Source organism: Adiantum capillus-veneris, chromosome 4 (genome assembly GCF_014529385.1).
Source record: "Adiantum capillus-veneris isolate H3 chromosome 4, ASM1452938v2, whole genome shotgun sequence".
In the NCBI taxonomy this organism is placed as follows: Eukaryota; Viridiplantae; Streptophyta; class Polypodiopsida; order Polypodiales; family Pteridaceae; genus Adiantum; species Adiantum capillus-veneris.
The window spans coordinates 29,058,527-29,081,066 of NC_140934.1; the positions used below are offsets into that span (position 1 = coordinate 29,058,527).

General features: G+C 43.1%; 1 protein-coding gene across 16 annotated transcripts in view; it reads right to left on the bottom strand.

The window, feature by feature from the left end:
• Nucleotides 1-22,540, bottom strand: part of LOC147458929 (RNA polymerase sigma factor sigF, chloroplastic-like) — an 88,770-nt gene that overhangs the window by 26,025 nt on the left and 40,205 nt on the right. For 7 of the 16 annotated variants that reach the window (XR_015187813.1, XM_086510346.1, XM_086510348.1 and 4 more), the window contains 2 exons: nucleotides 20,810-20,884; nucleotides 20,536-20,652 (listed from right to left, as the gene is read on the bottom strand). Coding sequence is in view for 6 of the 16 variants with exons in the window: in XM_086510346.1 (XP_086366472.1) it covers nucleotides 20,536-20,652; nucleotides 20,810-20,884 (192 nt within the window). In the remaining 10 variants the exon portion in view is untranslated. Of the gene's footprint in view, nucleotides 1-878; nucleotides 939-1,177; nucleotides 1,279-20,535; nucleotides 20,653-20,809; nucleotides 20,885-22,540 lie in introns of those variants that run through there. The other 9 variants (XR_015187818.1, XR_015187819.1, XR_015187822.1 and 6 more) reach the window with 5 other exon arrangements.

Sequence of the window (22,540 nt, forward strand, 5' to 3'; positions counted from 1 at the left end):
GATGTTGACTGTGTTTTGCCTTTGTTCTTTTGTAGTTATTTGTGTTTTGCCTTTCTTCTTTTGTAGTTATTATGAGTACAATGAATGAGGACAGCGATACATGTAACCTCACCTTTTTTATTTTGTGCTATGGCATCGACAACGCATGTTGCACCGTTTGCCACACCGATTGTCAAGCCGATGTTTCAGTGATCATGCAGCACATGCCAATTGCGATCAAATCTAGCTCGTTGAACTTAGGCTCCAGGAGCCACTACTAAAGGACATTTATGTTACCCCCGTTCGTCTTTATTTCAACTTTTATAATGTCAGTTTGATTGTACAACTTATTTAAGGCCAGGTTTTTATAGTATTGGAAGTCTCATCTCTGAGTACAAATTATCGGAGTAGAGTTGATGATGTAGTCATGCATATGTGCTTCATCTATAATACATGTACCCAAGGTACGATTGATCTCATCTACAGTTGGTTTTCTTTCACGAATAATGGTCAAGAATTGAAGCAATTCAGGGTCCGTTGCATGCCTTACGGAGCATAGAAAGTTGCATGTAGAAAGTGGACCGAGCTTGTGATATGGCATGTGTTACAAAGCTCCCGTGCATGACTACAAACTGGGGGTAGTTGGGCAAGATCACCGAGAAAGAAAACACATTTGTTGTTGAAGGGATTTTCCAATGTATTCCTTGTTATGTTAACATTTTATCTTACGATAAGGTAAAATATCGTTTTGGATTGATATGGATAGCTCCTCTATAATTATAATATTTGTCTTTATAACATGGATAGCTCCTCTATAGCTATAATATATGCCTTTTTTCAATACAAAAAAAATCTAAAACAAGCAAATAGATAAAGCATAAATGAGGTGCTTTACTGACCTGCAATGTTGTATTGCTGCTTTTCAATTATGCAATCTACGGGCCGATTTTTGAGTCGAGCTACAAAAAAGCAATGTGAATAGTTAAACATATCGTCTTGCACTGAAATGTCATAGATTGAAAGTGCAAAGTATACAGTGCACGTCATACATAGGTGCCATACAAAAGTATGGTGGAGAGTTGACACTGTGGTCTCTCCAAAAAATTATAAGAAACGGAAGCCGTGCCCTGCCCCGTAGCATTTATGTGTTGCGCCAAGCAAACACATGCGCGTGGAAAGTTGGATACAGAAAACGAACCTTGCAGTGTTGTCGAGCTGGAGTAGCACTTGCTATATGTGGTTTCTATCTCAATCGCATGTTGCACAAAAGACCGTTGAGAAGATGTGAACAGATTATCACTGCCCCAAGGAAAAATGAGGGTTTGTGTTGGCTACAATACCAAATTGATGTCTATTGTCACAAATGGGAGCACATAACGATATAAAATACATTCGGATAAATAGGATTTATCACTTATTACTGAAGCCAGAGGATATAGAGAGAAATACATAGAGAGAGAGAGATAGAGAGTGAGAAGATCGACAATGTACTAGGGACCAGAAGATGGGCTGGTCCCCCCCCGTAATAGTATCTTTATTACTAAGGAGAAGTCTATACAAGCAATTGAACCGAACGTATTACCACATTCGTTCTAGAATAAGACTTGATGGTTCCCAGAAGCTCCTAGGGCAAAACCCTTTTCCAAGGAACATCCCTTCGTTATTCCAAATCCTTGAGAACCAAGGTTCTCGTCTCTGGATCTCACCTTCTAGACTCAGGGCATGACATCCCTGCTTCTTTTCCAACTATGTTTCCACAGTCCTCTTCCCGCAGTTCAACTCTGCTTTCCCGGACACGAAGTCCTTACTTGGGAATCCCAACTTCCCGATCACAACTTCAGAGACTGCCTCTCTCCGATCTGTGGATCTACTTCCCAAACTCGTGTACGAAACCCTTGGGCTGATCTGGCTCTAGTTCCTCAGAGCGCTTTTCTCCTGCAGAGGCTCATGCCTTCCTCTGCTCCTACTCCCTCACGTAGAGGAAGTACACCTGCAATCAAATACTCAGAGATCATAACATGAAAATCGTTACCTTCAAAGTCTCGACGCTCGAAACGCAACTCGGTTCTCGAAAAGCAATTCCCTGGAAGAAATCTCTACATAGAAAATCCTCTCTTCCAATCCTTCACACAAAAGAAGTGTGTTCTCGGGTTTCTCCTAAATCAACCCCATCTACGACGTTTATGGACTGAAAACACAGAAAAACAGCAGCTTGTCGCAATGGAAACACGCTCCGTAGGCACTTCTTCGTGAGGGAGCTCGCACACTTGGTCTTGGCGACATCGGGTACACTTGGGACAATCATGGGCATCACCGGCAAACGTCTTCTTTGCGGGTGAACTCTGCAACAGCATCTCCTTCTTGCAAAAACTGATCCTCCCTCTTGAGTGAGGGCATGTGATGCTTTTATATCTCCTGACCACAGCATGAACAGCTACTCGGACGTAGAGATCGCGCCAATTTTTTTTTTGGCGCTGCTCTGCCAGAAAAAGAGAGAGAGAGAAAACGCTGGCAGATATGTTGCCTTATTTATCAGATGGCTGCCCACTTATTAAGTGGGCGGCCGGTATATTTTAAAAATAGTCTGAATCTGCCCAAAAACTCAATAAAACCTTATAAGTTAAAAACAATGCTTTCACAGCACTTCCCAAGCGTCCTTGGATGCAATCACATGCACAGTTGCAATGCAGACATAGACTTCCTCGCGGGAAAGCATCTGCTTTCCCGAAAAGCAATCCCGCTTTCTCAAAAAGCATTTGTTTTTCCTCAAAGTTTCCTCTGAACCCATCTTCATTCAAGTGCTTGCTTTTCCTTGTGCACAATTCTAATACAGTTCGGAATTTCATCCTGACTATGGATATTCCCTTTCCGATGCACCCGTCACCCACCTTGTGACGCATCAAGAATAGCCATCACCTAGTCCTTTCCTACCGAACTTACGGTACAATCTCCTTCACGATGCTCTATGTCACCCATCCTATGACGCATCAGAGATGTTTGTTCCCGGATGGTCGGATACTTCTTTCCGATGTTCCCTGTCACCCATCCGATGTGACGCATCAGAAGTGCCCGTTCCTGGTGGCCTTACAGATATTCCCGTTCGCTCCCGTCATTACTTTGAATGACGCACTAGGAATACTCTGTACTCGGATGTCTCCAGTGAGAAAAACCCTCTTACTTAAAATTCCAATAATTCATTTAGTATTATTTTTCCTTGGTGTTCCAAGCGAGAAAACCCTTCTCACTTATAAATCCAATAATTCATTTAGAATTATATTTCTGTAAGATAAAGCCAATTTAGCAACATCACTCTCACTTATAAACAGTTGTCCTCAACTGCAGAGATCCAACTGAATTGCCGGGGAGAAAACGGAAAGATTCCAAATCTTGCTCAATGGTGAGTGGAGCTAGTACTTTCTCAAAAACGAACTTAAAAATTAAATTAAACAAAAATTCAATAATTCAATCCTTAGCTTACCAGTTCATGTCTTTCCTCTAGTACCTCAAGGATATCCTTCACCTTTCATTAAAGTTACAAGCCATGTAAGAACTCGCCATTCGCGTCTTTCCAACAGATTGGAAGTTTCCTCATCCGAGAATCTGTTAACTCAATTCCACCTTCTCAATTCCGAGAAGAATAATTCTCCTAGAAATCAATCTAGGTCTATGTCCTTGCACATAACCTTGCGCTATTAGTCCTAAGGATATTGAACCTCTTGTGTCCTCCCGCATAGGGAGCATTAAGCTCATGTGAATCTTCCTGCGGCAGACAAAGTGTGTCATCTTACCAAAGTAAGATCTTAATCCGGGCCTTTGCTTTGGGTAGGCCAATTGTTCTCGTCCAAAGTTTCCTTATCCGAGACTCTGTTCACTTGATTCCGACTTCTCAAATTCGAAAAGAATAATCTTCCTAGAAATCAATCTAGGTATCTGTCCTTGCACATAATCCTGTGCTGTTAGTCCAAATGGTATTAAACCTCTTGTGTTCTCCCACATAGGGAATGCCCAAGTCATAGTGTAACAGACTTGGACACTCCAAGTCAAGAATCAACCGCAACAGCACCAAATAACCACTTCAAAACAATTCACAGATCACAATAGATTTGCACTGGCCCGGCGGAGTTCCGAGCCTAGAGATATTGGCCCCAAAGACTGGCGCCCCTTTCGGTATTTCTTTTTGTATTAATCAATTCAAAGTACAAGAGAGTGGGTCGGGATTCACTCTCAGACTCTGCGTCCAGATGCTCTGAGAAGTGAGGCCCTCACCACTAATTTAAAGGTTACAAGGGATGCCCAAAAGCAGAGCCCCAAAAGCTTGAAAGCAAAAGCAGATTCTCTCTCTCTCAATGAGAGTCAGTAAAAAGCAAGTTCTCTTTTTCTCTTTCTTTCTCCCAAATCAAAGCAAAAAGCTGAGATTTACGTCACTCAAAATTTTCCAAAAAAAAATAATAATAATAATATTCCGCCTCCGCGATTTCCGGAAATTAGGGTTTTTGGCAGAAATTAGGGTTTTTGATGTCCGCCACGTCATCACTTTGTGACATACCCCCCTCTTGAAAGCATTGTAATCGACCGCGATTACGCCTGCAAAACCGACAAAAGCCATAAACCGTCTTAGCAGACACTGACTGTTAGTACCTACGTACTAGGAACACACATCTAGCACATGTACAAAATCGACAGTCACATCACACGACATCACAGGACATCACCAGACATCACAGGACATCACATGACATTCAACATTCATTCGGACCTTAGACCATGATTTATCGGCAATGTAGCTAGCAATCACATCTAGGTCCAATCGGGACCTCATCGATGTCCAATTGACTAACCCCTATTGCAACCATGTCTATTCGAGATCAAGTAGACCAAAATGCTGCAGTCATTTCGTCTATCAGTTCCTGCACTCACAAGAAGTCAAGAACAAATCAGTATCATAATCACGAATTCCATTTCATAAAGTCATCCAGCAGAATACTGTCAGCTCTCAGTATCCCTGAAGCTCAAAGAGACATCAGTGACTTTAGTATCAAAATCGAGACATCTGTTGACAAAGGAGCGGAGTAACTCCCCTCTTGTGCATCCCACTGCACCAGATCTTCGGCCAAGCTGAGTTTCTGGGTTCCGTTTGGAGTAGACTATGCTAAACCAAAACATCGAGGTAAAGTTTCACAATCCGAGGAGTATCTGCTAGGTCCTCCTCCTCCATCCACTTCGCATCAAATGCAGGAAAGTTCTTGAACTAAACCAAGAACCGCCTTCGGACTTTACCTTTCTTCGTATCATTATGTGCCAAAATCTATTTAGGAACAAGGATCTCCTCGTTTTCTTCCACTGCGGGTTGCTCATCAGGCTCCCCATCATCAGGCACATCACCCTTAACAGGGTTCAAGAGACTCACATGCAATGCATTGTGAATTCTCCAAGTATCTGGCAGTTTCAATCGGAAGGAGACATCATTTATCTTTTCAGTTATCTGGAAAGGTCCATAGTATCACATACTAAGCTTTGGAAAAAGCCTCTCCTTTCCCTTTTTCTTTCGTAGGCGTGCCTTCTCAAAAGTAAGAGCACCCAATCATCCTCCTTCAATTTCAAGTCGCGACGATGGCGGTCCGCTGCCTTTTTCTGTCGTTCTTGAGACTCCTGCAAAGTCTCGCGAACCTTGGCAAAAGCCGTATTCAAATCTCGCGAATATTCATCCGCTTCAAATATCTAATCGTTCGTGCTCAGGAAGGATGGAACCTTCGTGGCACTTTCAACAATCTCACATGGCGTCTTCCCCGTCGAAGAGTGTATCGTGTTATTGTAGGCAAATTCCACCAAAGGTAAGTTCGTTTCCCATTGAGTCTTCTGATCCAAGATACAAGACTTCAATAAATCTAAAATCACCGAATTGGCAATCTCAAATTGCCCGTCAGTCTGCAAGTGGAACGATGACGAGAACAAACTCATAAATCTGGGGTTTCTGTCGGAGACAATCGTCTCAGACGTGCCATGTAATCGGAAAATCATCGTGATCATTCTGTGTTCTCGGGAGATCAAAAATGAAATCCATTGCAATACTTTCCCAAGGGTGGGTGGGTATGGGTAAAGGCTGTAACAATCCCTGTGCCTTATGCCTGTCAAACTTGACCTTCTGGCATACCAAGCAACTGCGCACAAACTCTTCCACAACCTTTTTGAGTCTCGGCCCAAAGAAGTATCTCTCTACCCCCTTCATGGTGGTAGCAATGCCGCGGTGACCCGTAAAAGGTGGACAGTGGCATTCAGTCATAACCTTATCCCTCAACGGCTGTGTAACGCACAACATAGTCTTTTTCATCAAGTAGCCTTCCCGAAGGGAGTATCCAGCTACTGTCTCCCCATCCCGTATCTGTGTGAAAATATCTGCAAAATTTGTACCTGTGGCATACTGATCGACCATATCCTCGAAGCTCCTATGATGTATCGCGGAAACAGCCAGAACCAACGGTTTCCGAGACAAAGCATCTGCCACCACATTCTTCTGTCCCTGCACATGGACTATCTGGAAGTGGAATTGTGACAAGATGTTCGCCCACCGCATCTGCTTTTCCGAAAGCTGCTTCTGTGACAAGAAGTAGCGCCAACTCTGATGGTCTGTAAAGACAATGAAATCCGCTCCGAGTAGGTAATGCCGCCACTGAGCAAGAGCATGGATAACCGCCAAAAGCTCTTTCTCATAGATCTGTGCTGTCATCTCTGGCCTAGAGAACAAACGGCTCTCGTAAGCTATGACATGGCCTTCTTGCATCAAGACCGCACCCAGACTACGACCACAAGCATCACAACATACTTCAAATGACTTCTGCAAGTCCAGCAAAGTCAAAATAGGTCTCGTAGTCAATTTCTCTTTCAATGTCCGAAAGGCAGTCACCTCTGTGGGTCCCCACGAAAAAGGTACTCCTTTCTGTGTCAAGGTATGCAAAGGGGAAGCAACCTCCGCAACCTTTTGTATGAACCGCCTGTAGTACGAACACAGTCCCAAGAAGCTTCTAACTTCATGGACATTCCTCAAATCGGGCCAATCACGGATAGTCTCTATCTTGGCCGGGTCCATTTGCACTCCTCCTACTGACACAATGTGTCCCAAAAAGTGTATCTCTGGTAGGAAAAATTCACTTTTCTTTGCATTAATCACTAACGTGCGATCTCGTAATGCCTGAAAGATTTGAAGCAGATGATCTCTGTGTTCTGCCTCATTCTTGGAGAAAACAATGAGGTCGTCAAAGAAAGTGCCAACAAATAGCCTGCACTCTCGAAAAATCTTGTCCATCATCCGGGTAAATGTCGCAGGAGCATTGGTTAAGCCAAAAGGCTTACCAAAAACTCAAATAACCCAAAAGTCGTCCGAAAAGCTGTCTTGTAGACGTCTACGGACGCGATTCTGATCTGATGATATCCACTCTTCAAATCAATCCTGCTAAAGCACGAGGATCTCTGTAACCTGTCGAGTATATCATCGATCCTAGGAATCGGAAATCTGTTCTCGATGGTGATTTCGTTGAGAGTCCTATAATCAATGCACATTCTCCAAGATCCGTCTTTCTTCAAAACCAACAACACTGGAGAGCAATACGGTGAAGTACTAGGCTGGACAAGACCTTTTTCCAAGAGGTCTTTCAATGGGTTCATAATCTTTTCATTCTGTACTCGGCTCACACGGTAAGGTGGCCGATTCGGTGGCGTGCTTCCAGGTATCAGATCAATGGTTTGATCTTCAGGCCCTCTGAAAAGCAATCGGCATGAGTGTGGAGAAAAATCTTGGCGTTCTTTTGATCAGGTCAAAACATATTCAACCTTTATCCATCGTTCAGTTCTCTTCCAAAAGAATGAGTAAGAAACTGAAGTTCATCAAGTACAATCTCTAAGCCCTTCATTTATCAAAGTCGCTTTCTCGGCCCGGTAGTCAACCATGGCGTAGTTCTTGTGGTGCCAAGGGATCCTGAGTAGAACGTCACTCGCGTGCCCTGAACACCCCTGTCATTGCAAACAAAGTTTGCCAATGCTCGGTGTAATGGCAACATCCCATCCGGGTGCCAGCCGAACTACCTTTGCCTGTGGCGTCAGTCTGTCGGGCGTAATTCAAAATCGAGCCGCCAATTCCAAGTGAAAAGAAGTTGGCCTTTGCTCCTTCAAAAGAGCTTCTTGATCCTTCACTTTGCCCCAAAAGCGGCAAAGTTTGTACTTTCATTCATTAGATTCGGTACAGGTCCCATGCCATGTGGTACCAGTTCTGCTTTTCTATCTGCCTTTTCTGCCACATTCCTCAGCTGCTCTCGAACTCTCACGCCTGTCATCGTCTTTATCATTCTGTTCTTTCTGTGCCTTATTAGGGCACTTCGCGGAGATATGTCCCTGTTCCCCGCATCCAAAGCACTTCCTCTCTCTGATGAAACGAGCTCTCTCTTCAGGAGTAAGCTTGGGTCGTGCATCATTTTTCTCTTGGTTGCTCTTTTTTCTTTCTACTTTCATTCCCAGAAGTCTGTTCGGCTCGTTGTGTCATAGCCTCATTTGTGGGGTAGGTCAGACTGCCAGAGTGAATGGCAAAGCCCCGCGTCGCATGACTCATCAACTCCTGAATAGAAGCTGACTTTTGTTCCAAGCAGTGATCTCGGATCTCTGTAGGTAGACCCAAGGTAAACCGCTCAATCTGTTCTCTGAACAAGATCTTCTTAAATGAAGAGGCGGGTAGAAAGAGCTCCAGAATCTTTCACACTAAGTATTTACTGTATCGCTCTTGGTCATCCGAAAGTGGTTCCAAGCAGCTCGTATATCTCGCTCAAACTCTTGAGTCAACCAAGAAGAAATAAAAAGCCTCTTGAATTTCAGCCATGTAACTGGCACAGTCTTGCTTAATAGAAGCGTGGACCACCAAGTGCGAGCATTCCCCTTAAAATAAGAGGCAGCTCTCCGAATCTTGGAGTGCTCTGAATAGCGTCCTCCCGCGAAAGCGATATCAAACTGCTGTATAAAAGACAAAGCCTTCGAAGCATCTAAGTATTCTGAAAAAGTATCAAACTTGATCGAGTGGCCACCTTCCTTAAACTCTCGGACTTTCTTGCTTTCATCTTCGAGAAAGTCATACTGGTTGGCTTTGTAAAAATTCTTCTTGTTCGCATAAAACTTTCCGTCATCGGAATCTGAGTTGTCTGTAGACGAGTCCTCAGTAGAACTGTCAGTCTCTGGGCGAGATGCAGCCTTCTTTGCCTTTTTCTTGCCCTTTCCGAAGCTTTGTGTCTTGCTTCGCTTTTTGCTTTTTCAGTCTTCTTCGCTCTAATCCGAGGAGTTAGAAGAACTGTCAGAAGAAGAAGAAGAAGAACTGGGTACTCCTTCAAATCGAACACGCTTCTTCCGTTTCGTTGCCTTGTCAAATGTCAACCGACGACCCGAATATCCCGGGAAGTCAGTGCCTTTCTTCTGCTTTTTGCCGTGCTTTTTGTCTTTCTTTTGCACGTCGAAAAGCTGAGCAATCCGTGCATCAACCACGGTCTCTAGTTCCTTCTTCGTATATTTCTTAGAGGCAGAAGGTTTCTTGAGAGCGGGGTCCGGGAGTGTTGTTGTGGTTCTTTGCCACTCCATCTGTACCTTCCAAAGAGGCATATATTTTGCCATCTTCGGGTCCTTGGCAAAATTGAGCATCATCTTTGTTGCATCGCCAATCAATTGACGACGCTCCATCTCTCTTTGCTCCGCCTGAGTAGGCCGAGGCGGGCCATACTCTCTGTCTGAATCTTCGTTGTGATCCCAGCCCGCATCTCCAGATGAGGACGGAGTCGACTGATCATTGCCTGAAGCCATAGGTGCCGCGGTAAAAAAAAATTCGGGGATCGGATTTCCCGTAGAAGAGAAATCGTCCGTGCTCTGATACCACTGTAACAGACTTGGACACTCCAAGTCAAGAATCAACCGCAACAGCACCAAATAACCACTTCAAAACAATTCACAAATCACAATAGATTTGCACTGGCCCGGCGGAGTTCCGAGCCTAGAGATATTGGCCCCAAAGACTGGCACCCCTTTCGGTATTTCTTTTTGTATTAATCAATTCAAAGTACAAGAGAGTGGGTCGGGATTCACTCTCAGACTTTGCGTCCAAATGCTCTGAGAAGTGAGGCCCTCACCACTAATTTAAAGGTTACAAGGAATGCCCAAAAGCAGAGCCCCAAAAGCTTGAAAGCAAAAGCAGATTCTCTCTCTCAATGAGAGTCAGTAAAAAGCAAGTTCTCTTTTTCTCTTTCTTTCTCCCAAATCAAAGCGAAAAGCTGAGATTTGCGTCCCTCAAAATTTCCACAAAAAAAAAAATATTCCGTCTCCGCGATTTTTGAAAATTAAGGTTTTTGGCAGAAATTAGGGTTTGCAGGAATTTTAGGGTTTTTGGAAGACATTAGGGTTTCTGATGTCCGCCACGTCATCACTTTGTGACACATAGAGAATTAACCTCGATGTCTTTCTTTCACAATTTGCGATCAGCTTAAAGAAGGTTCTTGTTCCGGGTCGTCGCTCAACGTAGGCGGACGGCTCCAATCCGAAGATTCCTTTTGCACAGCGGCACTTCCTTCTAATTTTTCCCTCCTGCGTGTTATTACCATCAGCAGTGTTTTCCAAACGCCCATTAGAGTCTCTTCCTACAGAATCATAAAAAATGATTCACCTTGCAAGCATCAATGACGCCTTGCAAAATCTCAGGCAGATAAGATTCTAGCCATAGCATTTTCTGAACGTACGTTCAAACCCGGTTCACAATAGAGGGAACCCTCTTTGATTCTCAGGGATGTTCTCCCATATGTAATTCTTACCATTTTGAAACGGTTTGCGAACTATATTCTTACGAACATAATGTTTCGAATTTATTCCAAAACGTGTAAATGCAACTTGACCTGCTCATGGACAAAACATATACCGCAACCAAAAGTTCTACTGTAATGGTAAAAGCACATAGCGTACTCAATGATCAACGACCATCAGAAAAAGACTCAAATTCCTTCTACCGAACACATCTCAAATAGAGATTCTCGTGTCGCAATATCCTTGCGCGCAAAAAGGTGCTCAAGAGAGTATAACAAACTCTCGTCCAATTCCTTGGCATAGGTCTACATCTTCGTGTGTTATCCATGTACTCAAAAGTGTACATAATTCTTAAGCCATGTTAGAGTTTTGATGAACCTGGGAAATCACCTTTCCTTCGTAAGATTCTTAGAGCGAACACCCTCAACTGGACGATCCCTTGGCTCGATCTTAGAGCAAAACCCGCTGATCAAATAATCTAGGATTCCAATCCTTGGATTCCTCGAGCACAGGCCGTAGTCGTCGCTTGTTCCTTCCCTCGTAAAGAGAGTGTTCATTCACTTGTGCGAAAAGCACTACCATATCTTCCCTTGCTGGGTATTCAAGCTTAATGAAAGCTTTTCTTTGCTGGAAAGCTCAGAATGGTTCCTTCATAATTTCCAACCCGCAATAGCAGGTAATCTGTTCGAGAATTACCGGATACCAGATCAATAGTTGACCTTCCGGCTAGTTAAGCAAACCAATTCATCTGAGAAAACAATGTTTCAATTTGATCCTGTTTATGATTTCAATTTGATCCTGCTCTCATAAACACTCGATAGGTGAGTAGTCCCGATTAAACATAACCATACCTCGTGCAAAAGAGCAAACAAGCACAATACACTTTATGATTTCCGCAAAGAAGTAACTTTGATCGAAAACCTGCCCTCTCACTTAAAGTTCGAGGGTCTTCTATTCAAGAACTCAGGAGTTAGATTGAATTCCCTTACTCCAAACTTTCTATGTTAAATGGTTCATGTCCCACTACGGGGATTGGATTCTATGTACACTAAGGTGTACACTTTCAGCTTTTATTGCTGACTCTACCATATGTTGCAAAGTATTTTGCAGATGCGTCTACAAAATTCGGGCAGAAGTCCTTTGTTGAATTTCTTCATCTTTCCTCCCTCAGAGAGGGTCGAGAGTGGAGCTACCTTGGCAAGAGTGAACCACTACTTGCTTTGACTCACTCGTGTTCCTATTGTGCAAACCGATCCCAATCTGCTTGGATGCCTTCCTCAAAGCGTAGAGGAAAAATAATTGTCGGAAAATTCAGCCTTGAATTGAATCCAAGTCTTGTTGTAAGTTCCTTGCAGAGCCTTGGTATACCACCAAGTACTTGCAATCCCCTTGAGGTGTTTGGTCACATGCCTCACCTTTGACGCTTCTCAAAAATTGCCATTTGCAAAGGCAACTTCATACTGTCGAATGATAGCGGTAGCTTTTGGGACATCTTCCCTTCCGTCAAAAGTATCAAACTTGACCGGAGCGTTCTGAGGTCTAAAGACCTCTTCATATCCTTCCCGAAATGACGGATTTCTTGGCTATGGTTCTGGATTGATGTTCATGGATATCTTCTGGGTTCTGAAGTATCTCGAGCATTCCGCTCCTCAGATTATCTAGGTTCTTGAGCATCATGCTCTTGTCACCTTCGCAGAAAATCCCGAGTCTTGTGTCGACTTCTTGCAAAGAGAAAAAATTTCCCAACTCTGCGAGCTTTTTCCTGCAGGGCTTAGGGTTCCACCTGCTTACTTCTCTCTTGGCTTGTCATGGCTTCTTCCCGTATCTTCCGAGAGTCGTCCTCCTTTACAGAGAAAGAGAGGAGACCATGCTTTGATACCACTGTCACAAACGGGAGCGCATAACAATATAAAATACATTCGAATAAATAGAATTTATCACTTATTACTAAAGCCAGAGGATATAGAGAGAAATAGAGAGAGAGAGAGAGAGAGAGAGAGAGAGAGAGATAGAGAGTGAGAAGATCGACACAGTACTGGGGACCAGAAGATGGGCAGGTCCCCCCCCCCCCCGTAATCGTAACTTTATTACTGAGGAGAAGTCTATAAAAGCACTTGAACCGAACGTATTACCACGTTCGTTCTAGAATAAGATTTGATGGTTCCTGGAAGCCTCGACTTCCGATTCCTAGGGCAAAGCCCTATTCCAAGGAACTTCCGTTCCTTATTCCAAATCCTTGAGAACCAAGGTTCTCGTCTCTGGATCTCACCTTCCAGAGTCAGGGCATGACATTCCTGCAACTCTCTTTTCCAACTTTGTTTCCAGTCTCCTCTTCCCGCCGAACAACTTAAAAAACCCTCTCACTTAAAAATTCCAATAATTCATTTAGAATTATTTTTCCTTGGTGTTCGAAGCGAGAAAACCCTCTCACTTATAAATCCAATAATTCATTTAGAATTATTTTATTTTTTTTATAAAGCCAATTTAGCAACATCACTCTCACTTATAAACACTTGTCCTCAACAGAAGAGGTCCAACTGAACTGCCGGGGAGAAACCGGAAAGATTCCAAATCTTGCTCAATGGTGAGTTCAACTAGTCCTTTCTCAAAAGCGAAATTAAAAGTTAAATTAAACAAAATTTAATAATTCAATACTTACCTTACCGGTTCATGTCTTTCCTCTAGTACCTCGAGGATATCCTTCACCTTTCGTTAAAGTTACGAGCCATGTAAGAACTCGTCATTCGCGTCTTTCCAACAGATTGGAAGTTTCCTCGTCCGAGAATCTATTAACTCAATTCTACCTTCTCAATTCCGAGAAGAATAATCCTCCTAGAAATCAATCTAGGTCTATGTCCTTGCGCATAACCTTGCGCTATTAGTCCTGAGGATATTAAACCTCTTGTGTAAGCTCAGGTGAATCTTCCTGCGAGCGACAGACAAAGTTTGTCATCTTACCAAAGTAAGTTCTTATTCCGGGCCTTTGCTCTGGGTAGGCCAAATGTTATGATCCAAAGTTTCCTTATCCGAGACTCTGTTAACTTGATTCTGTCTTCTCAAATTCGAGAAGAACAATCTTCCTAGAAATCAATCTAGGTATTGCTCTGGGTAGGCCAAATGTTCTGATCCAAAGTTTCCTTATCCGAGACTCTGTTAACTTGATTCTGTCTTCTCAAATTTGAGAAGAACAATCTTCCTAGAAATCAATCTAGGTATCTGTCCTTGCGCATAATCCTGCGTTGTTCGTCCAAAGGAATGCCCAAGTCATAGAGCATTAAGCTCGATGTCTTTCTTTCACAATTTGCGATCAGCTTCAAGAAGGTTCTTGTTCCGGGTCGTCGCTCAACGTAGGCAGACGGTTCCAATCCGAAGATTCCTTTTGCACGACGGCACTCCCTTCCAATTTTTCCCTCCTACAAGTTATTACAACCAGCAGTGTTTTCCGGACGCCCATTAGGGTCTCTTCCTTACAGAATCATAAAAAATGATTCACCTTGCAAGCATCAATGACACCTTGCAAAATCTCAGACAGATAGGATTCTAGCCATGGCATTTTCTGAACGTACGTTCAAACACAGTTCACAATAGAGCGAACCCTCTTTGATTCTCAGGGAAGTTCTCCCAGATGTATTTCTTACCATTTTGAAACGGTTGGCGAACTATATTCTTACGAACATAATGGTTCGAATTTATTCCAGCAACGTGTAAATACAACTTGACCTGCTCGTGGAGAAAACATATACCGCAACCAAATGTTGCTACTGTAATGGTGAAAGCACATAGCGTACTCAATGATCAACTACCATCAGAAAACCTCTTCTCCGTAGAGAGACTCAAATTCCTTCTACCGAAGACATCTCAAATAGAGATTCTCGTGTCGGAATATTCTTGAGCGCCTTTCTTGCACGCAGAAAGGCGCTCAAGAGAGTATAACAAACTCTCGTCCAGTTCCTTGGCATAGGTCTGCATCTTCGTGTGTTATCCATGTACTCAAAAGTGTACATAATTCTTAAGCTGTGTTAGAGTTTCGGTGAACCTGGGAAATTACCTTCCCTTTGTAAGATCCTTAGAGCGAAGACACTCAACTTCACGATCCCTTGGCTGGTTCTTAGAGCAAAACCCGCTCATCAAATAATCTAGGATTTCAATCCTTGGATTCCTCGAGCACAGGCCGTAGTCGTCGCTTGTTCCTTTCCTCGTAAAGAGAGTGTTCATTCACTTGTGCAAAAAGCACTACCATATCTTCCCTTAGCGGGTAGGGGGTGTGGGCTTAAAGAGTATTCAAGCTTAATGAAAGCTTTTCTTTGCCGCAAAGCTCAGAATGGTTCCTTCATAATTTCCTACCCGCACTAGCAGGTAATCTGTTCGAGAATTACCGGATACCAGATCAATAGTTGACCTTCCGGCTAGTTAAGTAAACCAATTCATCTCGAGAAAACAATGTTTCAATTTGATCCTGCTCTCATAAACACTCGAGAGTGATTATTCCCGTATAGACATAACCATACCTCATGCAAAAGAGCAAACGAGCACAATGTACTTTATGATTTCCACAAAGATGTAGCTTTGATTGAAAACCTGCCCTCTCACTTAAAGTTCGAGGGTCTTCTATTCAAGAACTCAGGAGTAAGAGTAAATTCCCTTACTCCAAACTTTCTGTGTTTAATGGTTCCCGTCCCACTACGGGGATTGGACTCTATGTACACTAAGCTGTACACTTTCAGCTTTTATTACTGACTCTACCATCTGCTGCAAAGTATTTTGCAGATGCCTCTACAAAATCCGGGCAAAAGTCCTTTGTTGAATTTCTTCATCTTTCCTCCCTCAGAGAGGGTCGAGAATGGAGCTACCTTGGCAAGAGTGAACCACTGGTTGCTTTGACTCACTCGTGTTCCTATTCGGCAAACCAATCCCAATCTTCTTGGATGCCCTCCTCAAAGCGTAGAGGAAAAAAAATTGTCGGAAAATTCAGCCTTGAATTGAATCCAAGTCTTGTTGTAAGTTCCTTGCAGAGCCTTGGTATACCACCAAATACTTGCAATCCCCTTGAGTTGTTTGGTCACATGCCTCACCTTTGACGCTTCTCAAAAATTGCCATTTGCAAAGGCAACTTCATACTGTCGAATGATAGCGGTAGCTTTCAGGACATCTTCCCTTCCGTCAAAAGTATCAAACTTGACCGGAGGGTTCTGAGGTCTAAAGACCTTCATATCCTCACCGAAATGACGGGATTTCTTGGCTATGGTTCTGGATTGATGTTCATGGATGTCTTCTGGGTTCTGAAGTATCTCGAGCATTCCGCTCCTCAGATTCTCTAGGTTCTTGAGCATCATGCTCTTGTCACCTTCGCAGAGAATCCCAAGTCTTGTGTCGACTTCTTGCAAAGAGAAAAATTTTCCCAACTCTCCGAGCTTTTTTCTGCAGGGCTTAGGGTTCCGCGTGCTTACTTCTCTCCTGGCTTGTCATGGCTTCTTCCCGTATCTTCCCAGAGTCGTCCTCCTTTACAAGGAAAGAGAGGAGACCATGCTCTGATACCACTGTCACAAACGGGAGCGCATAACAATATAAAATACATTCGGATAAATAGGATTTATCACTTATTACAGAAGCCACAGGATATAGAGAGAAATAGATAGAGAGAGAGAGATAGAGAGTGAGAAGATTGACACAGTACTGGGGACAAGAAGATGGGCTGTTCCCCCCCCCCGTAAATAGTATTCTTATTACTGAGGAGAAGTCTATACAAGCACTTGAACCGAACAAATTACCACGTTCGTTCTAGAATAAGACTTGATGGTTCCCGGAAGCCTCAGCTTCCGATTCCTAGGGCAAAACCCTTTTCCAAGGAACTTCCGTTCCTTATTCCAAAATCCTTGAGAACCAAGGTTCTCGTCTCTGGATCTCACCTTCCAGACTCAGGGCATGACATCCCTGCAACTCTCTTTTCCAACTCTGTTTCCAGAGTCCTCTTCCCGCAGAACAACTCTGCTTTTCCGGACACGAAGTCCTTACTTGGGAATCCCAACTTTCGGATCACAACTTGAGAGACTACCGCTCTCCGATCGGTGGATCTACTTCCCAAACTCGGGTACGAAACCCTTGGGCTGATCTGGCTCTAGTTCCTCAAAGCGCTTTTCTCCTGCAGAGGCTCATGCCTTCCTCTACTCCTACTCCCTCACGAAGAGGAAGTACACCTGCAATCAAATACTTAGAGATCATAACATGAAAATCGTTACCTTCAAAGTCTCGACGCTCGAAACGCAACTCAGTTCTCGAAAAGCAATTCCCCGGAAGAGATCTCTACATAGAAAATCCTCTCTTCCAATCCTTCACACAAAAAAGTGTGTTCTCCGGTTCCTTCTCGTAAATCAGCCCCGTCTACGACATTTATGGACTGAAAACAGAGAAAAACAGCAGCTTGTCGCAATGGAAACCCGCTCCGTAGACACTTCTTTGCGAGGGAGCTCGCGCACTGGGTCTTGGCAACATAGGGTCACTTGGGACAGTCATGGACATCACCGGCAAACGTCTTCTTTGCGGGTGAACTCTGCAACAGCATCTCCTTCCTGCAAAAACTGATCCTCCCCCCTGAGTGAGGGCATGTGATGCTTTTATATCTCCTGATCACAGCACAAATAGCTGCTCGCATAGAGATCGCGGCGGTTTCTTTTTTTTTTTCCACTGCTCTACCAGAAAAAGAGAGAGAGAGAAAACGCCGGCTGATCCGTTGCCTTATTTATCATATGGCTGCCCACTTATTAAGTGGGCGGCCGGCATATTTTAAAAATAGTCTGAATCTGCCCAAAAACTCGATAAAACCTTATAAGTTAAAAACAATGCTTTCACAGCACTTCCCAAGCGTCCCTGGATGCAATCACATGCACAGTTGCAATGCAGACATAGACTTCCTCGCGGGAAAGCATCTGCTTTCCCGAAAAGCAATCCCGCTTTCTCAAAAAGCATCTGTTTTTCCTCAAAGTTTCCTCTGAACCCATCTTCATTCAAGTGCTTGCTTTTCCTTGTGCACAATTCTAACACAGTTCGGAATTTCATCCTGACAATGGATATTCCCTTTCCGATGCACCCGTCACCCACCTTGTGACGCATCAAGAATACCCATCACCTAGTCCTTTCCTACCGAACTTACGGTACAATCTCCTTCACGATGCTCTATGTCACCCATCCTATGACACATCAGAGATGTCCGTTCCCAAATGGTCGGATACTTCTTTCCGATGCTCCCTGTCACCCATCCGATGTGACGCATCAGAAGTACCCGTTCCTGGTGGCCTTACAGATATTCCCGCTCGCTCCCGTCATTGCTTTGAATGACACACTAGGAATACTTTGTACTCGGATGTCTCCAGTGAGAAAAACCCTCACTTAAAATTCCAATAATTCATTTAGATTATTTTTCCTTGGTGTTCCAAGCGAGAAAACCCCTCTCACTTATAAATCCAATAATTCATTTAGAATTATTTTTCTGTAAGATAAAGCCAATTTAGCAACATCTGTCAACATCTGTCATCTGAGGTTATTTGAACTTGATTCGATAGCTGCTGCATACATGGACCTTTGCTCATAGGATCCGCCACCGAATCATGGTTATTAGCAAGAAAAGCTCTTTACAAGCCGCAATATTGGCCATATTGTCTATAGAGTGTCTGCTATCTCACCGAATTGTTGAATGGACAGCAATGAACTGCTCTTGGAGGCTAATAGGTGCTGACATATTGGTATGCTTGTCTCCAAAAATGCCATTACTCCACAGTCCGTTTTCGTCAGCTTCTCCAGCATCAAATCTCTTTGTGTGGAAAAAAGAATTAGCTTCTGCTTTTACTCTTTGACTATTCTTTGATCCTGACCAGCAGCGTAGGCACCTGCATGATTTACTACTTGACTTCCACTGCAATGTTGCATCTCCTTGGAGCTACACATTAACCAACTCCCACAGACACCATATTCTGCATTGAATTGGTCATGAGAGATGTTTCTGTTTGTCTGCAGATTGTTCCGAAATGCTTGCCTCATCAAATTTTTAGATAGGCTACGAACAGAGTTGGACGAGGAGTGCGACTGAAGCCAATGGATCAGACCATGACTTGCACTAGTGGCAATATTCCCCAATGCCTTTCCCTCGACATTGCGCTGTCTGCCATTAATCCCCTCATACACTCTGCTAAAAGCGCAAGCAGCTAGCACTAAAGCCACTGGCTTATAATTACTTGAGGATAACCATCAGAAGATTTGGTGTGATCGATCCTGCTATGCTTTTCTGATCTCATGTCCACTTTGATGTTTACTCGTTCCATTTCTTCTGCCTCTGCCGTCTGCATCGCCAACAGCCTGATAGCATCAGTAGAAAAATGTGTTGAACAGGCTTGGGAAGGCAATGAGTGTTGGGGAGACTCCAGATTAGGCCAGCTGATCATTGATTGAAATCTGATATCTTCTGTTTCGGTAGCACTAGAACAGAGACCTCTGCCATGGGTTGATCTCATGAAATATCTGAGGGCTCATCACGTTGGCAAGCATCCGACGTACCCTTCAGCTTGATGATCTGCGACTGCACAGCTACAACGCAGAGTGCGCTTTTTATTTTATTCACTTGGTAGCTTTTCACGGCGAAGTTTGGCAGCGAATTTTTTAATTTAAATCTAATGCCACGTGGTGGCTGCTGCGTTCAGATATCGGAAAAGGGGCCTTGGGCTCACCAAGTAATTAAGCTCCCTTTAAAAGAGGGTCTTTTTCTATGGAGGTGTCTTATTGGTATTTTGCCTATTGCAAACCTTCTTCCTGCTCAAAGAATTGCTGGTTCTTGTTGTGTTCGGAGCTCAGGTAACCCAAGGACTACTCCCCATTTAGTATAGATTTGTAGACACCCAAGACTTGCTTGGTTTCTCTGTGTTTACATGCATTTCCCTCAGGTGGTTAGGTATGACAAATACGGTACAAAAAAACAATAAAAAACGTTATACAGTATGGATAATCCCTACCAGTACGAAAAAAAAGTCAAGTACTGATTACATATAGACGTACGTGTTTACTTATGCATGGTTGCATACACGTAGATATGCATACATACACACTGACATACATGCACACATATGCGTATATCCATATGTCTACAACTTAATATAGATGCATGTGTGGTTGAGTCTTTCAAAAGCATTTCTAGTTGTTTGGTGAAGTCTCTTCATCTGTATCATAGTATATGACTTTCTCCACTTGGTTCAGATTCTGGATGTTTTGGACAGTTAAAGATCTCGTAATCTTCGCATGTTTCATCAAGTTGTTGTTGAAGACTGCTTTAGGTACTTCAACAGTTCTCGAAGTCAATCACTTCGCTTCAAATTAACTTGGATAACCTCTCCATTTAGAATTATGAGGTTTACTTTGATGGTTTTTAAGTTTCATACACTCCATGATAATATTCTTCATAGGTTTTCCACGATTTGAGGTTTCCAATCAATAGTAAAATATATCTTTACTAAAAAGAGTGTATGTGTGTGTGCACGCACCCGGTGGTGGTGATTGAGGTTTTTGTGGGTGGTGGACGCAGTGGTGGATTTTGGGGGGGGGGGGGGTTGGGGCGTACTAAGTTTTTGTAATGGCTCTGAACAAAAGCCTAAATAACTCATTTTCACTCTTGCGCTTAAATGGCTTAATACCCCTCAGTAGGGGGATCACTAACAAGCAAACCATTTGCACAAAAACTTAAACAAGTCAAATTTCTCAACTTACCCTCCATGGTGGATCATTTACCAGGGGCTGAATTTCTTTCTTGTCCATGTACTCATCATTGTGCTTATTCTCATTGGGTGTTCTCATGGATCTCATTGCAAAAAAGGCCTGTCTAATCTAAGATCAAAGAAACAGTCAAAATTGAGACAAGACTGCATAGTTTGAGCGAGTACATGGTATAGGGAAAAAACATGCACCAGAATTAAGAACAAATACATCTAAAGTGTCCTACAAGCAAGAAAACAAAGGAAATGTTTATCTTAATCACACTCACTTTGACTTTTTCAATATTTGAGGCAGCCGACAGCTCGTCCATTGAAGGATATCTCCCATTGAGCTTACAAAACTCCTGTCATCTTCACCATGGATTAACATACATTCACAAGGGACAAATAATCAAGAAACAAACACCAAGCCAATGCATCAAAAGAAAACCTAAAGACGCCTCTAGCAAAATTATGGACTGAAAAATCAATCTGCAAGATTTAGCAGACAATAACATGACTGCACACTTTGCCAGCTGCCCTCCGACCCGAGTATGTAGTTATCGTATACAATTCACATGACGGCACATTTGCCAGCTGGATTTGCACGCTAGTTTGTAATTATTGTATTCTACTTCAGTATTACATTAAGTGATAAAGATAGATGTGTCACGATGTGTCAAGCCATTGAAGACCCAGAGGGTTAGGACTCCCTGAGCCCAACCCTAGACAACCTGTAGATCCGGGCCAAGGGGCCTAAACTGTCATAAAAACTAATATCTAATTCTCCCAAATGATTTTCTCATGTTAAACTTGATCACTTAATACGGGGAAGTACCAGGGGAGTAAAAGCTAGAATATTGGTAAGGCTGCCAAATCGGTCTCTGCACGGATCCAGAGGAGAGAAAATAGGGATCCAAAGGGGGACAGTCTGCAAAAGAGCAATGTGCATCAATGGAGCTTAAAAGACCTAAGGTTCAGCTCCATTAAATCTTCCATAGGCTAAGGTTCCAAAACTTTAATTAAAAAATCCAAATGGTCAAAGCTGGGAAAATTGGATGGTGAAGGAAAGACTCAGAAGTCTTCCCACATCCCTATCAAGGAGGGGGTGAGCCCTAAGAGTAGGGGAGGAGAAAGAAACACACACACACACTCCAAAGATTTCCCCAGAGGGAATACTGGACACATGGCAAACTCCTAGGCCAGTTGCCCCCAATTTTCCCTTAAATCCTATTGGATGGCCATAGTGGACCAATGAGAATTAGGCTAGAGTAAAATTAGTCTAATTAATTTTAAAATGCTTGATAAAAGAACCAATAGAAATTAAGCTCCCCAAAAGACTATTGGACAATCTACCAAGGGGTCCAATGAGCATCAAGCAGCCCAATGGCTTGCCTGATTCCTATTGGCCAGAAGACTAAAAGGTCCAATGAGAGTTTAATAAATTATTTTAATTACCTAAAGCTCTCATAACAGGGGAAAGGGGGACACATGTCACAAGGCTATCAATTATGCTTCTAATTTATGATTGGTTAAGCTCTGTAGGAGCCAATGGGAAGCCAACATGTCGACCAAGAAGAGAGAGAGGGCTTCATTGTAGTCTAACACTTTGCTACACACACACAACTCATGTATGCAAGAAGAACTCCATCTCCTTCTCCAAGCATTGGGAAGTTGAGGCCTATACCAATAACTCTTGGCTATGGAATGCAAATCCAACCAAGAGCCAAGCTTCAATGGCATGCTAATCTCCTCTACCATGCTAATTACTAAGCTAAGCTATGGTATTAGAGTGATTATGTGAGGAGAATACTTATTTCTCGTAAGATACATCTTCTTCCTCTCAATCATCCTCATTCCCTGCTAGCTCTCACCATTTTTGAAGGTGTGCGAGGTCTTGGGACTGAGGCTAGGGACACTAGGTGTGTTTTTCGAGCATAATTTGGTGCATGAAGCTTCCATCTTCATTGCACCAACGAGTTTTGTCAAGGAACACAAGAATTGTATTGTACAAAAGTCTC